A 15,548-nucleotide genomic window follows, 5' to 3' on the forward strand; every position below is an offset into this window, starting at 1 on the left:
TCTGCCTGCCCCCAGCATCGACTCTACCTCCTGTAGCATTGACGAAGGATGCTCGTTTTTGCTTCTGCATTTTCAAGTTCCTATAAAGCCTCCACATCACCTTAGCCTCTCTCTGTATGGATTTCTGCTTCACAAACAGCACAGCTTATATTCTCTTGAAAAGGCCCAGGTGTCCAGATCCCAGGATGAGATTTATGTTGAGATTTATGCTGATTTCCTCTGTGCGTCCACCCTCTGTCCTGCGGCCCGAGCACCAGCTCACCTGGACCCCGGCCACAACCCTCCCTTCTGACGGCAGCGAGGTCCCTGGTGCTGGGCCCATGGCAGCTCAGATGTACGTGCTTCTGCTTATGGAAGGCGAGGCTCTTCACATGTTAAGAAAATGGAACAAGATGATCTAACTGTGTTCCCACACAAACACCAATTTTATTCCAAATAATCACATAATTTTAAGAATTTCCCAAAACATTTTTACAAAGAGTAGCCCCTGTGTCATTTGCCTTGAAAATCCCATTGTGTACATGAGTACCACCTGAGCCAAATGGGGAACGTCCACATTTGCTGCAGCTCCATGGGTTTCATTTTAAAAGTTTTAAAAACTTAAAAAAAATTTTTTTTAAACATTTTTTTTTCTATTTTTCATGATAAATGATGCTACTCATATGTAACTTTACTCGGTGGCCTTTTAGTTACTTTGCTGATTTTTACAATCTGACAAGCAGCAGCACGCATGCAGTATCTGTAAACAGTAACGACCAGTCTAAGGGTTTGTGCTGGTGGCCAGGGAGCTGCACTTCGTTAGACCCAAATTGAACAGAGTGGAGTTGAGGTTGATGCAGAGAAAGGCGTGCTCTGGGTGCGTCGTCCTCTGTATCTCCTGAAGCATCAGGTGGATTGTGAAGAGTTCAAAGAGCTTCTTATTACTCCTGCAAGAGAAGGAGCACCTTAACGTCATCTCACAATCAAGAACAGTGAGAAAGCCTTACGTGTGAATAGCATCCTGTTTCATACATGAGGAAATGAAATAGGTAACTAGAGATTCACATGCCGAGAAAGACAAGACACGATTTGTGAAACAGGCCTAACGTGGAAAAGTATTCAAGGAGAAAAGAGGACAATTCATCACCCTGGAGCCTGCACCATAGTCACTACCAGAGCAGGCTTGCCCTCAGCCAGCCAGAGTCAAGTACCTGACCACCATGTCTCAGGAATGTCAGCTTCTTCATGGAGCAGACCATTAGCTGACCTCTTGACTTAGCTCCTGGCCACTGTCCTCTGCAGAGCAACCAGTCAGCAACCTCATTTTCAATAAGTTAAACTCGTATCTGGTAACGTATTTCTTACTTCCTTGTCCAGATCTATTTCCCTCTATGGTAACCTTTATAACCATCCATCTCACATCCAGGGTCTCCATCTCTGTGGATTTACAGGTTTACTCTAAGGCTGGCTTGGGCATTAATGATTCCCAGCCCCTCATTCAAGCTTTGTTCCAATTCTTTATCTACGCCTAAAATGAACACAAACTTCAAAGCTCTGGCCCAGGCCACAGCCATACGGGAACTACACCTCCACCAATTCCAGGAGCAGGAACTTAGAGGAATGAAACACACCTGCAGCCTCAGGGCACCACAGAGGGTGAAGGACCACAGGCCTCCCAGAGAATTCACTGATTACAAATCTAGACAGTCACAGCCAGTCAGCCTGAGAGAAAAGGAAGACCATGAACTGACAAGCCTGAATGACACCAGAGTTAAACTAGTACCTTGTTGAACTAAGGATGAAGTCACAACGTGACAACAAGTAATTTACTGCTGTGGCATCATGTGCGACACCAGGCAGGACGGGCTGACCTGCAGTCACACACCCACAAGTAGCCTCAGGGTGCACTGTGTTTACTGAACCAAACCAAGAGGTCACGGCATGAAAAACAATGCACAGATGTTCAGACTTCCCTCAAAAGAAACACTAGAGTATATGAGATTCAGGGAAAATATAGTTTAAAGTCTATGTCCTTTTTAAAAAAAAAATAATTTAAATATCAATGCTTGCATCAGGGAAAGAATAAATACAAAAAGAAAGCCCTCACTTATGGCAATGAAATGAAACCAGTGCAGCAGTGCGTCCAAGACCGTTTGTGGCCAGCACAGGTCACAGTCTTTTCTGCCTGCTTCCTTCTCACCCCTGACCCAGTGCATCCACAGTAAGCACCAGCAGGACACACCTTCATCTGCCCCTGTCTTCACCTGTGGTCACAGCGCGCCAGACTGCAGGAAGCTGGCCCAGGGTTCACTCTGTCACTAAGTGTGTGGCCTGAGACCAGCATTTAACACACCACACGTTTGCTGGAAACTCTGATTCAATAATCACAGTGGAGCCACTGCAGGAAGCAGAAATCTAAATGATCACAGTGAGTTGGTTTCTGATGAGAAAGGTGAGAAATCAAATATCCTTACTTGATCTTGGAAAGTTTCTGCAGGATGATACTGAGCTTCTCTAGGACATGGAGGTCGAGCTTCGGGGCCCGGAGCAGCACGGAACAGGTCCGGAAGAAGAGCGAGCAGCTGCAGGCCTCCAGGAAGGGCTGCAGGGCACCTGCGAGACAGGAGGCTCAGGGCAGGGGGCGGGGGCCAGGCCCTGCGGGGCGCAGTCACCCACTGCTGGGTAGGGTTTCCGTTCTTTCCACTCTTATACTATGGGGAAAATACCATCATTGGAAGAATTAAAATGTCTACTGGCTCTTGTTGAACAAGCAAACTGAAGGTAATGACGTCAGAGTTCCATTCTTCAGACGTCAGATTCTTCCACTAAGCAGAATCGAGAATACAGTCCATAAGAGGAGGCTGTTTAAATAGTGCTTTAGCAGTGTTTAATAATAAGAAGAAATTCTGTTGGGGTGGTAATTTTTTTAAAGCATCCGAAATTTAAGAATTTCATTTACATGTTAATGACAGCTTGGATAACCACTGAATAAGGAAGAACTTTTTAGCATAAAAGCAAAAGTGGGAAAGATTCATAAAAGAAAAGATTGAAGATTTTAATAAAATTTTATTGAAAAGACGTATGCTTTCTATAGTTTTCCTTGCTTGATTCTTTTTGAGCAATAAGTGTTCATTTATATTTACTTTTCAAACCGTGGTTAAATATGCATAAGGTAACACGTACCACTGGAACCACTTGGAAAAGTGCAGTGTTTGCTAGTGTTAAGTACACACATGCTGTTGTGTAAACACCACCCCACGCACCCCAGAGCTGCTCATCTTCCCCAGCTGACTGTCCCGTGAGTCACTAACCCCCAGTTTCTGTGCCCCATTCCTACCTCCTGTCTCTACATATGACAACACGGGGGCCCTCACATGTGTGAAGTCACAGAGGATCTGCCCTTCTGTGTCTGTCTTATTACACTCAGCATAACATCCTTGAAGCCCATCTGTGGTGTAGCAGGTGTCAGCTTCCACCTTTTTAAAGGCTGAATAATATTCCACAGTACACAGACCACACTTTCTCTTGCTGCTTTCAAGATTCTCTGTTTTTGACAGTCTGACATTTTAATATCATGTGTCTCCAAGGCGGGGTCTCTCTGGGTTTATCCTGAACTTCACTGAGCTGTGGAATTTGGTGAAATTCTTAGATTTGTAAAAGCACATCTTTCCTCAAATGTGGTAAGTTTTCGGCCGTATTTCTTTAAATCATCTTCATGAATTCTCTCAGCCAAATCTCTGGACAACCACCTGCAGCTTCATGGAGCACTGTGAATCTAGCCCTGCCTTGGATCAGATGTTGTCTTCAGGGAGTGCTGTGGCTAGGCTGATCTTCTGTCCAGACACTAAGACTTTCCCCACATCAACAGTAAGGCTGTGTCGCTCTCTTGTCATTCGTGTGTTCACTAAGCAGCACTTTAAATTTCCTTCAAGAACTTTTCCTTTGCATTCACAGCTTGACTAACAGCTTAGTCGAAGAACCTCAGCTGTAGGCCTGTCTTCGCTTTTGACCCACCTTTCTCACTGACTTCAATCATGTCTAGCTTTCTATTTTAAGTGAGAGAGGAGTACTCTTCCTCTCACATGAACTCTCTGAGGCCACTGGAGGGGTATGCTGCTGCTGCTGCTACTAAGTCGTGTCAGTCGTGTCCGACTCTGTGCGACCCCATAGACGACAGCTCACCAGGCTCCCCTGGGATTCCAGGCAAGAACACTGGAGTGGGTTGCCATTTCCTTCTCCAATGCATGAAAGTGAAAAGGGAAAGTGAAGTTGCTCAGTCGTGTGACTCTTAGCAACCCCATGGACCGCAGCCTACCAGGCTCCTCAGTCCATGGAATTTTCCAGGCAAGAGGATGTTAATTAGCCTAATTTCAATATTGTGTGTCAGGGAGCAGGGAGGCCTGAGGAAAGGTATGGGGGAACTGCAGTCAGTGACACAGGCAGAACACACACAACATTATTAAGTTCACGGCCTGCCCCCCAACACCCCTCCTGCCCCAAACCATGACAACATCAAGACCACTGGTCACAGATCACTGTTAACAAACACAGGAATAATGAAAAGGTTTGAAACACCATGAGAATGACAAAAATGTGACAGAGAGATGTGAAGGGAACAAATGCTGCTGGAAAAATGGTGCCAGAAAATCTATTCAAGGCAAGGTTTCCACACACCTTCAGTATGTTTAAAAAAAGAAGTACTTGCAAAAGCACAGTTCACAATAGGCTTGTGAACGTACATATTTTTGGACAGTAGGACTTTTGGGTCTTTGGCTAGTTTCCCAACTTCTATTACTTTTATAATAAAAATAAACTTTATTTGAAAAACAAGGTCTGAGAAACATCCTCAAATACATTGTTCCATTCAGGTGTTAAACGGTAACACAAGATGGTTTCTAGAGCACAAAAGAGAATAAACTCATAATACAAATACAAACTTAAATTATTTTATTGAAACTATGTCTGACAAGAAAAGGAAAGTTCTTCAAGAAAGTGAAACTCATGCTCTTACACAGCTAAGCCCAGGTAGGTGAGTGACAGCTTTCACCACTGACAGGAAGAAAAAAAGAAACTACAGAGTAACTTTCTAAAAGCACACTGCTCAGTTATTGTCTGATTTATATTCATGTGCAAAACATATAATCAGAAGTCCTCAATCTAAAAATAACACTGTGCTCACCACACACACTCAGGTAGAGCAACGCACAGACCTCCGTTCAAACTCATGAAGTGTAGCCCAGCAGCTTTCAGAGAACTCTGCCCACACGGTTCCTGGTACTTCTCATGCTTTCGGGGAGGTAGGGTGGGGATGGCTGAGATGACCTGCGGCAGATGGACAGGGGGCCCTGGACAGATACACAGAGCTCCTACCGCTTCACCATGTCTGTGCCAAAGACCGGTCTTCTTAAAGTTCCAACACGGCACCGGGAACCCACCATCTTCCCCCAAATATGTGACAACAGTCATGAAACAAGGTGGCCACCAGATTGGGTGGCTCAGGTCCCCCAGTCACAGCCCACTAGACAAACTGGAACTCCACTTGCATCTGAGACACGAGAGTCCAGAATGGCGAGCCTAGCAGCCAGCTAAGGCGAGCGCTACAGTGTAGACAAAGTTTCTCTACTTCTGAGTCTGGTCCACAAAAACCTCTGCCTGAGGCCCCACCAAGCCCCACTGGGAATGCTGTTTGCGCAAATAAACTTTTCAAGTTACAGTGTGTCTCAGTTTACCATTTTACAATGCTGCTACAAACACTAGAAGACGAAATAAAACAAACATACAGAATACATGCCCCATGTTTTAAATTACTCTGGGATTTAACAGACGTGAAACAACTGTGGAGTCACCTCCCAGTCTCAGGCCATTTCTACACTGACCCCAGGTGGACACCACCAGGCCTAGCTTAGCCACTGGCAGCTCCTCCCGTTCAGCAAAGTGGCAGACCCGAGGCCCAAACCACGGCACTGCATACACGGGCCACCAAGGCCCAAGAGCTGCAGACCAGTCCTATCAGGATTTCTTTTCCAACAATTCTTCCTAAACAGTTATATGGTAAAAGAGGGCTTCCCCAGTGGCTCAGAAGTAAAAGAATCTACCTGCAATGCAGGAGATGTGGGTTCAATCTCTGGGTTGAGAAGATCCCCTGGAGAAGGGAATGGCAACCCACTCCAGTATTCTTGCCTGGAGAATCCCATGGATGGAGGAGTCTGGCAGGATACAATCCATAGGGTCACAAAGAGTCAGACACGACTGAGCAACTAAATAATATGGTGAAATGAGTTTCCCACCTCAAACCTAAAAAGAACAAAACAAAACCAACAGTGGAGAAGTATTTGCTGTGTTTTGATCTAAGATTCATTTATCCCTTCAACAAACTTTGTTGGCTAGTATCAGGCATTGGGTTTATGCTAAAAATGGAAAACGCATCCAACAAATACACACACCTCAGTCAGCGACCCTCAAAGTTACATCACTTCCGGTCTCCTGGGTCCCATCTCTCTGCCAGCACAGCTCCCAGAGAGCAGCCTCAGGAGCAGCTGTTTACCCCATGGGACGGGAAGAGCAAGAGAGGGTGAGGGCGGCTGGGACAGAGATGCTGGGCCCTGCATGAGGAATCGGACATGGTCTTCCACATGGGTGCTGTGGGCGCCCCAATACTTCTGAGATTGTATCATGTTGTCCCCTGGCTACACAGTGACTTCGTCTGTCAGACACTCAGATGGCTTTGTCTCTGATAAACAAACATTTTCACCTGATAGGAGTTTTGTTTTCCTTATTGAAAAAAATTCTGTGAAACTCGTTGGGAATTCACCTACTTCAAAAAGTAACCTTAAGTCTCTGTGTCTCAGTTACTAATTTTGCAATGCTGCTGGAGACCTGACATCAGTCAATCAAGAGCTGCCATGTCACCATCACCGCTCAGGGAGGAGTTAGACTCCAGTGGGCAGTCTGATCGTTTAACAGTGACAGTCAAGAGATGAACACGAATAAACACAGTCAGCGGAGGCTGTCCCCCTGGGGCAGGAGGAAGCAGCCCAGGGTGGGGGGTGTGTGGCAGAGCCCCTCCCCAACCCACAGCCCTGGGTTCAAGTCCGAACTCCACCTTGGTCCAGCCGTGGGTCCAGGACAAGCCAGCTGACCTTCCAGGCCCTGGCTTTCCCCAGGGCCTCCTCGCAGGACCGCTGTGGGGAAACAGGCACACAGACCACATCCAGGGAGGATGGAGGGACAACTGGCCACCAGGGACCTGCCCTTGCTTGCTGGCTCCCACAGAGCGTGAGCTTCCTGGCTGTGGTTCCACGTTCTCAAGGCATAATGAGAAGTGCCGTGCACGGAAGATGAGAAACCGAGAGTGGGAAGAATCACTGAAGCAAAATGGCAGCTTCCCATAAGTTGAGGGGTTTCCCTAGGGTCTGAAGAACAAGGCAGGCAAAGCCCATCAGGGTCTTGGCTGGGCTGGGGAGGAGCCCCCACCAGCGAGTAAGAGCTTGTCTCACCCACCAGGGCCATCGCCGAGAGGAAAACCCCACTGACCACACTGCTTCACGCACTTGAGCATCAGAGACACAGGGAGGCTGCGGGGGTCTCTGGGAGGAGAGGAGGCTGGGTCCCCATGTGCCCTGCAGGTGGGGATGCTCCCTCCCACCCACCAGGAGGACATGGATGCTCTGCCGCACAACAGACATGAGGAACAGAGAAGGGGCTGGAAAGTGAGCGAGTCTTCACACTGAGGCCCCTGGGAAAGCTGGTGGACATGTGGACAAAGGGTGAGGCTCTATAACTCTGAACGGCACTGCTGACCCTGTGATCCAGCTGTGCCGTACACAACACAGTCCAATGTTGAGAATAGGCTCAAACCACTGCCCTCACTGGGCACGACACTCCTTGGACTCTCCCCTCCCTCCCGTTATTGGACATGATACTCACTGGATTCCACGGTCATCTGCAGCAGGCTGTCCATCACACTGGGCAGCAGCCCCCGGCTGGAGAGCTTCAGGTGGCTCAGCACCACTGGCACCGCCTGTAGCTGCAGGAACAGGCTCTTCCCCTCGTCCGCCTGCAGGTCCAGACACAGCGAGTCGAATGCCTGGGCCAGGAAGTCAGCTGGAAGACAGGGCACCAGACAGTGACCGCATCATTAGTCCAGCAGGTCACAGGCATGGCAGTAAGGGGACCCCGATGCGGCCACAAACACGAGAGAAAAGGAGAAACTGGAGGACCAGATGAGATGGGCTGAATTCAGACACTGCCTCTCACTCAGCTGTCAGGACTGAAATGGGAGGAGATGGTACGACAGGGTAAACTTCACTCAGAAATTCCCTGTTTAACACTGAATTTACAGTGAACACCACTCGTTTATATCAAGGAAAACAGTCAATATTCAGCAGTCTGATCATGACTACTGCCTGCCGACACCTGTGAGCAGCATCACCACCGCCACCTCGACAGCTGCTTCTGAGACAAGGTTTCTTGCTACTGCTGCTCCCATCGACCTGTTTCAAAATGTAACTTTATAAAAATGGGGGTTTCTGCCTCAAGATCAAGACCAAATGGGAGCCACTCCCAGAGCTCAGGAGACCGACCTTCTTGGGTTGCCAGTGACCTCTCTGCCAGGAGGAATGGCCGGGGGGCCAGACCATCCTGACCGCAGGATGGACCTGAGGTCAGATAATGCGCAGGTAGTGCACGAAGAGTTAACACAAAGTGTCAAATCCACATCAGGATCATGTCTATGCAGATGCTCGTGAAGAACAGAAGTCCTTGATTTCTGCCCTGACACTCCAGCGATAACCCTTCCCTGACCTGGGCCCTCACCGTTACTTACGAACTCTGTACTTACGTCCTGTTACTTCTAAGTGGATGAGGTTTTACTGACACTGTGTTAGAGCAAGGTCCACATTTCACAGAATGTGCTTTGCTTACATGAACAAATCTCTTTCTTCGTTCATTATTGTTCCTTATTACTGATGATCAGAAGAGTTAACACTCTAGTTACAAGCTCTGTGGGGTCTTGTTCATCAGGGCGCCACCCCCATGACCCGAGCACCCCCAAAGGCCAGTCTCCTGACACCATCTCCCTGGAAATAGGGTCCCCATGTGAACTGAGAGGGACAAACATTCAGCCCATAGCACATGGCAGCCAGCACCTCTCTCTGCCAGTGTCCATCTGACCTGCATGGACCATCCCCAAGTCACCAGTTTTCACTATTTGCTTCCATGTCCATCCCCACGTGTTTAAGGCCACTGCAGGGGACGGCGTGTCCAATACTGGACTGCGCAGAGTGGGGGAGGGGGCACCGACTCCTTCCTGCTTATCTCTTCTTCCCATTCGCGTTACCAGCCACGAACATCACTGTGTCTCTGATGACGGGACCAAGTATGTTGATACATGGTGAACTCTGGTCTGGGCTTCTCACACACATCTCAGACAGCCACTACCCCTTCTGATACAACTCTGGGGACCATAACCACGAGGAAGAAGAGAATGAAGACAGAGGCACTGTCTGGTAGGCAAGCTCTCTCTGTTGCTATCTACTGAGCTCTGCTGTTACAAGGAAAAGCAGTCAGAGGCCAGGGAGGCAGATTAACATACATGTGTTCAACTAAACTCTATTCACAGAAATAAGTGCTGGGCCTCACTGGCTCCCGGGCTCCGGCCCACCAAGCATTGTCCCAGTGGATCCGTAAAGGCGCACTCTCCGTGCTGTGTGGGTTCTGTGAGGCGGGTAGCGGCAAAGGCTGCCGTGGACACAGGATCCAGGCGCATCAGTAAAGGCCCTGGAGGGCAAGAAGCCAGCCCACCATGACCTTCTCAACTTCAGCAACTACAGTCGGGCCCCCAGCACGAAACAGCACACTAGTCCACTCTGAAAAAGTAAACTGTGTAACTATGTAAGAACTGCTTCACTGTGGACAATCTGAAGGCTTACCTTGAGTGACTGTTTTGAGGACGATTAAAGTGGACACGAATCTCAGGGGCAAGCTGGTGCTCTTGAAGAAGGCAGCTGTCCTCGGTCGACTCTCCACTGAGTGCTCTAAGGCCACGTCCTGAACACCCTTCGTCACCACTCCTCTGAATATGTCTTCACCCAGCCTCCTCAGTGTGGCTGTCATGGTCGAGTGCTGTTAAACATATGAACTCTCTCGGTACACTTATCCATGGTCAGGAAATAGATATTTTAAATACTACAATCAAATATATGAACTAAAAATAAGCCAACTAAAAAAAATTCAATGGAGCTGAAAATACACAGGATTGAAAAGCAGAATACAGGACACCCACTTTGCAGACATACACAGATGAAAAGGGCATGGACAAAGAACACACACCACGCTGACAGAGACTGAGAGGCCGGAGCAGTTCTCAGCCTCAAACAGGCTTCAGAGCAGGCAGTTACCAGGGAAGGAGGGGCAGCACGCAGTGATGGAGGGTGAGGGCTCCAGGAAGACACGACGACACCTCGGGTGTGTGATCGCCTGCAGACACAACACCCACCGCACCGTCTGTCAAGAATAACCAATAAGCTGCACTTCATGAAAATCAAAACCTCCTGTTCTGTGAAAGCACTGTCAAGAGAATAAGAGGACAAGCCAGAGACGGGGGAGAAAACATGTGTAAAAGACACACTTGAAAGACTGTTATCCAAATACTGATAGGGTCCTAGAGATTCAGCAGTAAGAGAATACAGCCCGATTAAAAATGCACAGATGACCCGGACACCGCAGCCGAGACGACACACAGATGCCAAGCAGACATAAGCAGTAGCACCGCACACGTCATCAGCGTGAAACCCCTGTGGGTAACACCCCACACTACAGGAAGGGCCGAAGCCCTGAACCCCGACACCACCAAATGCTCGTCAGCCCATGGGGCAGCAGGTACCCTTAGCACTGCTGGGGGACCAGAGAGTGCAGCCACTCGAAAGACAGGCTTCAGCTTCTTAAATAACAAAGCATCCTCTTAGCCAATAACCACATTCCCTGATATTTCAGCTCCTGAAGGAGCTAAAAACTTACATCCACACAAAAACCCACCTGTGGATGTGACAGCAACTCTACTCAGAGTTGCCAAATCTTGGAAGCAACCAACATGTCTGTCAGTAGGTGATGGATAAACAGTGGTCCATCCAGACAGTGGAATAGTATTCACAGCTGAAAAGAGTTATTAGGCCGTGGAAAGGCAGGGAGGAGCCTTAATACATATGACTATGTGGAAGAAGCCCATGTTAAAAGGGCACGCACTGTGTCACCCAGCTCTGCGACATTCTGGAAAAGGCAGGACCACCTGGGTAGTAAATGGACCAGGTGCAGTGGGGGAGAACAGGCACAGCATAGAGGATTTTTAGGGCAAATTTTTTTTTTGGTATCAAATGTTAATTTTTTGCATCAAATTTTATATCAAACTATACTGTATGATAGTGTAACAATGGTTACAGGCTCCAATACATTTGTCAAAACCCACAGAACGCACACCACCAAGATGTTGGGGGATGATGGCACATCCACGCAGGACGTGGATGTGAAGAAGATTCCGTCTGGCAGGGATGCTGATGGGTGGGGCGGGGGGGAGGGGGGCGCCGGCGGTGCAGGTGTAGGGCAGGGTACCTGGGAAATCTCCCTGCTCAATGCTGCTCTAAACCGTGACGTCTACATATGAGAAGAGCCACGTGAGGCTCTGGAGGGAGACGGGACGGTCACCTGATCGCGGCCCTGGCGGCGACACTGCACCTGTTCTGCACGGCGTCACCTTCAGGAGATGGACACAATGTGTCTATTATTTCTTATGACCACAGAGAATCTCTAATCACCTCAAAATAAAAAGCTTAACTTATGTACCCGCACTTTGACAACTGTTAAAACTAAATTATTAAAAACCCATCAGTACATGTTCAGCAATGCGCAGGTGAGAACCAAACTTCACAGCAGAAAGCTGTGCAGCTGGCAGCCCCGCCCCAGAGCACACGGAGCGACCAGGTCCACACTGGAGGCAGGGCAGCACGAATTGTCTCAGGAAGAATGAGGAGACTATTCCGGAAGGAAGACAAAGTCCCACTCAACGCTGAGTCTAGCCTTTGACGGCTGAAAGCAAGAATTCAGCCAACCTTTCTCAGAACCTATCACACAAACAGCAAAGTCACAGTGACTCTGAACAGACTTGATCATTTTATGTAACTTTCTTTTATGAGACAACCCATGACCAATACATCCAGATGATATTATGTGTGTGGGTGCACATGCTCCCCCACACACGTGCTCATGCACTCACTTGTTTACCATGATGGCAAAATATTTAGGGTTTCCTCAGGAAAGGTATTTCCCTAAACCTCAGCCATCCGGCTACATGACCATCAGGCCCGCATGGAGCAGCTTAGCCCCCGCATCCTAAGGGCCATGGGGCCAAGAGGAAACTACCCCAGCAATGCTTTGTTTCTTCCCCATTTTTAACTGAATGAAACCTGTATCAGGATGTATCAGTACTAACTGGGGAAATAAAATTTTACAAACCTACTATAATTCACAGCACACGGTACACACGTGCCTCACATTTGGATTAAACAACCCTACGTGAGCTGGTAACACACACCCTTCATTTACATGACGCTGGAGTAACTCTCCCTCTTTGATTAGCTTATCCTAACAATCACAGTCCCATTTAGCTAGAGTGTGTTTATTGACATAAGCACAAAAAATCAATTTCTATTACCTTCAAGAATATAAGAAACCATAAATTAAATAACGGGGTGGGTGGAAGCAGTTAGTTTCAACAATAACCTAACACAGTGAAACTCCTTATTACACAATTCTGAAGCTCACAAACAATGACCCACTGCACTGAGAAAGAGGACAGAGAAGGAGAAAGAAGAGCAAGTGGTGAACGAAGCAAGGGAGGCAGGAAAAGTCCTGCGACGTGAAGAGAATGCACAGGGAAGCCTGAGTCAGAGCAAGACCGGGAGCCACGCAGCACTGAACACAGCTTTCCCTGCAGATCGACTCTGATTCAGTTACCTGAGTCCCGGCATCGAGCTGCCTCAAAGACCAGTAGATAAACTTCACGAAAGGCTCGTGAAGCCTGGCATTCACAAAGGGCAACCACTGCAGCTGCTCTGTCATCAGAGGCAAAAGCTAAAGATGAAATGATGGAAAATATAAACACACAGTTTTCAGACATCTGAAATTATCACAGTTTTCCAAAAATTATTTTTCCAAAAGAAAAAGAGTTCTCTAACAAAAAAAATCTCTACTTTAAAATTAAATGCAATACAATAAGAAAACACACATTTGAGATATTACATATATATTTCCTTGACCTACCAATACCACACCTAGAATTTTAAAATTAACTTATATAAACACACATCTGAATCTTTTGTTGTTGTTCAGGTGCTAAGTTGTGTCTGACTCTTTGTGATCCCATGGATTACAGCATAAACTTCTGGTACATGTATAACCATTAACTGATAATGACATCTTTATTGCCATGGCATAGTCTGAGGTGATAAAAGCAGGTTTCAAAAGTGTGATAAGATCCTCTTTATATAAAATATGTCTATTGAATTTACACTGACAGAGATAAGAAAAGATGTTTTTTAAAAAGTATTAACAGTGAGATTTCAGTAACTGGAAAGATGCTCACTTTCCTCTTTATATGTCTTTCATAAATATTTTAATGTTAATTTGTAAAAATAATACACATTTTAAAAAAAGAACATTGACTCAACAGTACGTTATTTTGTTGAAAGTTTAAGACCACAAAGATACAGTCTAAGCCTTTGAGGAAATAATCCCACTTCTGCTATAACAGCCTAAGAAAATTACCTAAAATAAAACCTTCCAAAAGCTCACATACAAAAATAGTGTTACAATGATTTGAAAAAAATGGAAGTGACTTAACAGCCTAACAAAGGGAAATAGCTAGGTCAGGTGAATAGCTACTCAGTGGACTAAAGATGATGAACAGAAAATATTAATGATAAAAATTAAGTAAAAGTAATAAAAGCAAGGATGTAAAATCATATGTAATTGGACCACAGACATAATAAAGACACACCAGACCTCGGACAGCAGCTCTGGGACACCCTCTCCACGCACCACCCACCTCTATTCCGCGACCCCAACCCCTGATACACCCTCTTTGACTTCTGAGACCCAGCTCCCCCAACCTCTCTGCTCACTTTCAGGGACCCCTACTGGCTGGTTCTCAGTCACCTGGTCACCTGCTCCTCAACTCAGCCAATTAGGATTCATGCCTCCAGCATCCACACCCAGTTCAGGCATCTCTGCAGAGCTCCATCCCCATGGCAACACCCACCAGACACAAGCAGGCTAGTCTCCAGCTCAGCTGCCTAAAACTATCTAGCCAGAGGGCAGAGGTGCAAACCCAGATCTTGTGGTTTCCTACCTGGAGTGAATGCTGCCAACATGCATTCCAGTGCAAAATCAACAGCTGGGAGCCAACCTTGAGACCCCGCAAAAGTATGGGATCCATCACCAAGTCCCACCAAGTCCCAAGTATGCAAAGTTGCATACTTTTGTACTGGCTTCCCCAATGGCTTACGTAGTAAAGAATCTGCCTGCAATGCAGGAGACACAGGAGACCAGGAATCGATTACTGGGTTGGGAAGATCCTCTGGAGGAGGAAATGGCAACCCACTCCAGTACTCTTGCCTGGAAAATCCCTTAGATGGAGGAGCCTAGTGGGCTGCAGTCCAAAGGGTCGCAAAGGGTCTGACACAACTGAATGATTACTGTTTCACTTCAAAGGTGTACGTCCAGAACAAGTTAATAAATAATAATCTTTATTTGAGGATGACGACAAGAACCTGGTGCTCCCTCGGGCTATGGCTGGAGGTGTAGTTCCGTGGTCAGCTGGCTGTTAGCAGAAGGTCACCCCAGCCTGGTTATGACCCTCCTGCCTCCTTCTCTTGCCTTCACGGCTGGTAAGGGTGAGTGAGCCTCTGACTGACTCTACAGTAGCCTCTTGTGTCTGGTCTGAAGTGCTCTGTGGTTACTGAACCCACCCGGATCACCCTGGGTTAATCATCACTTTAACCAAAGCTCTAACACTTGGCCACCTGATGCAACGAGCCGACTCATTAGAAAAGACCATGATGCTAGGAAAGATGGAAAGCAGGAGAAGGGGACAACAGAAAACGAGATGGTTGGATGACATCACCAACTCAATGGACATGAGTTTAAGCAAGTGCTGGGAGATGGTGATGAACAGGGAAGCCTGGTGTGCTGCAGTCCATGGGGCTGCAAAGAGGTGGACACAACTGAGTGACTGAACAACAATCTCCACTTGGGGGTGAGTGGATAAGTAACTTTAATTCACTTTGGCAAAGTGATGTAACATCCATGGGCTCTAGGGGCTTAGGTTATGAATATCTCTAGGGCCATTATCCTGCCCAGAACAAAAGGCATTCAGAAGAAACTTTTTAGGTAAGGATGGAAACAATTTCCCAAAATGAAACTGCTTCCTGTATGTAATAATTCTTTAAGTAAAACAAACAACCTCAGATATCCAATCTTCAGAGTTTTTAATGTATTTCTTGTAGAATACAACAGTCAAC

At 47.1% G+C, this 15,548-nt stretch overlaps 1 protein-coding gene across 5 annotated transcripts in view; it reads right to left on the reverse strand.

The window, feature by feature from the left end:
* Positions 1–396: 396 nt before the first annotated feature.
* CCDC138 (coiled-coil domain containing 138) overlaps positions 397–15,548 on the reverse strand; it is a 30,701-nt gene continuing 15,549 nt past the window's right edge. Inside the window, exons 11-15 of one of the 5 annotated variants that reach the window (XM_061432520.1) lie at positions 12,985–13,101; positions 9,909–10,101; positions 7,906–8,082; positions 2,454–2,592; positions 397–926 (exon numbers count right to left, since the gene is read on the reverse strand). In XM_061432520.1, coding sequence (XP_061288504.1) covers positions 761–926; positions 2,454–2,592; positions 7,906–8,082; positions 9,909–10,101; positions 12,985–13,101 — 792 coding nt within the window. In that variant the 3' untranslated portion in view covers positions 397–760. Of the gene's footprint in view, positions 927–2,453; positions 2,593–4,912; positions 6,274–7,905; positions 8,083–9,908; positions 10,102–10,376; positions 10,546–12,984; positions 13,102–15,548 lie in introns of those variants that run through there. The other 4 variants (XR_009739390.1, XM_061432521.1, XM_061432523.1 and 1 more) reach the window with 4 other exon arrangements.

Source organism: Bos javanicus, chromosome 11, assembly GCF_032452875.1.
Source record: "Bos javanicus breed banteng chromosome 11, ARS-OSU_banteng_1.0, whole genome shotgun sequence".
Lineage (NCBI taxonomy): Eukaryota > Metazoa > Chordata > Mammalia > Artiodactyla > Bovidae > Bos > Bos javanicus.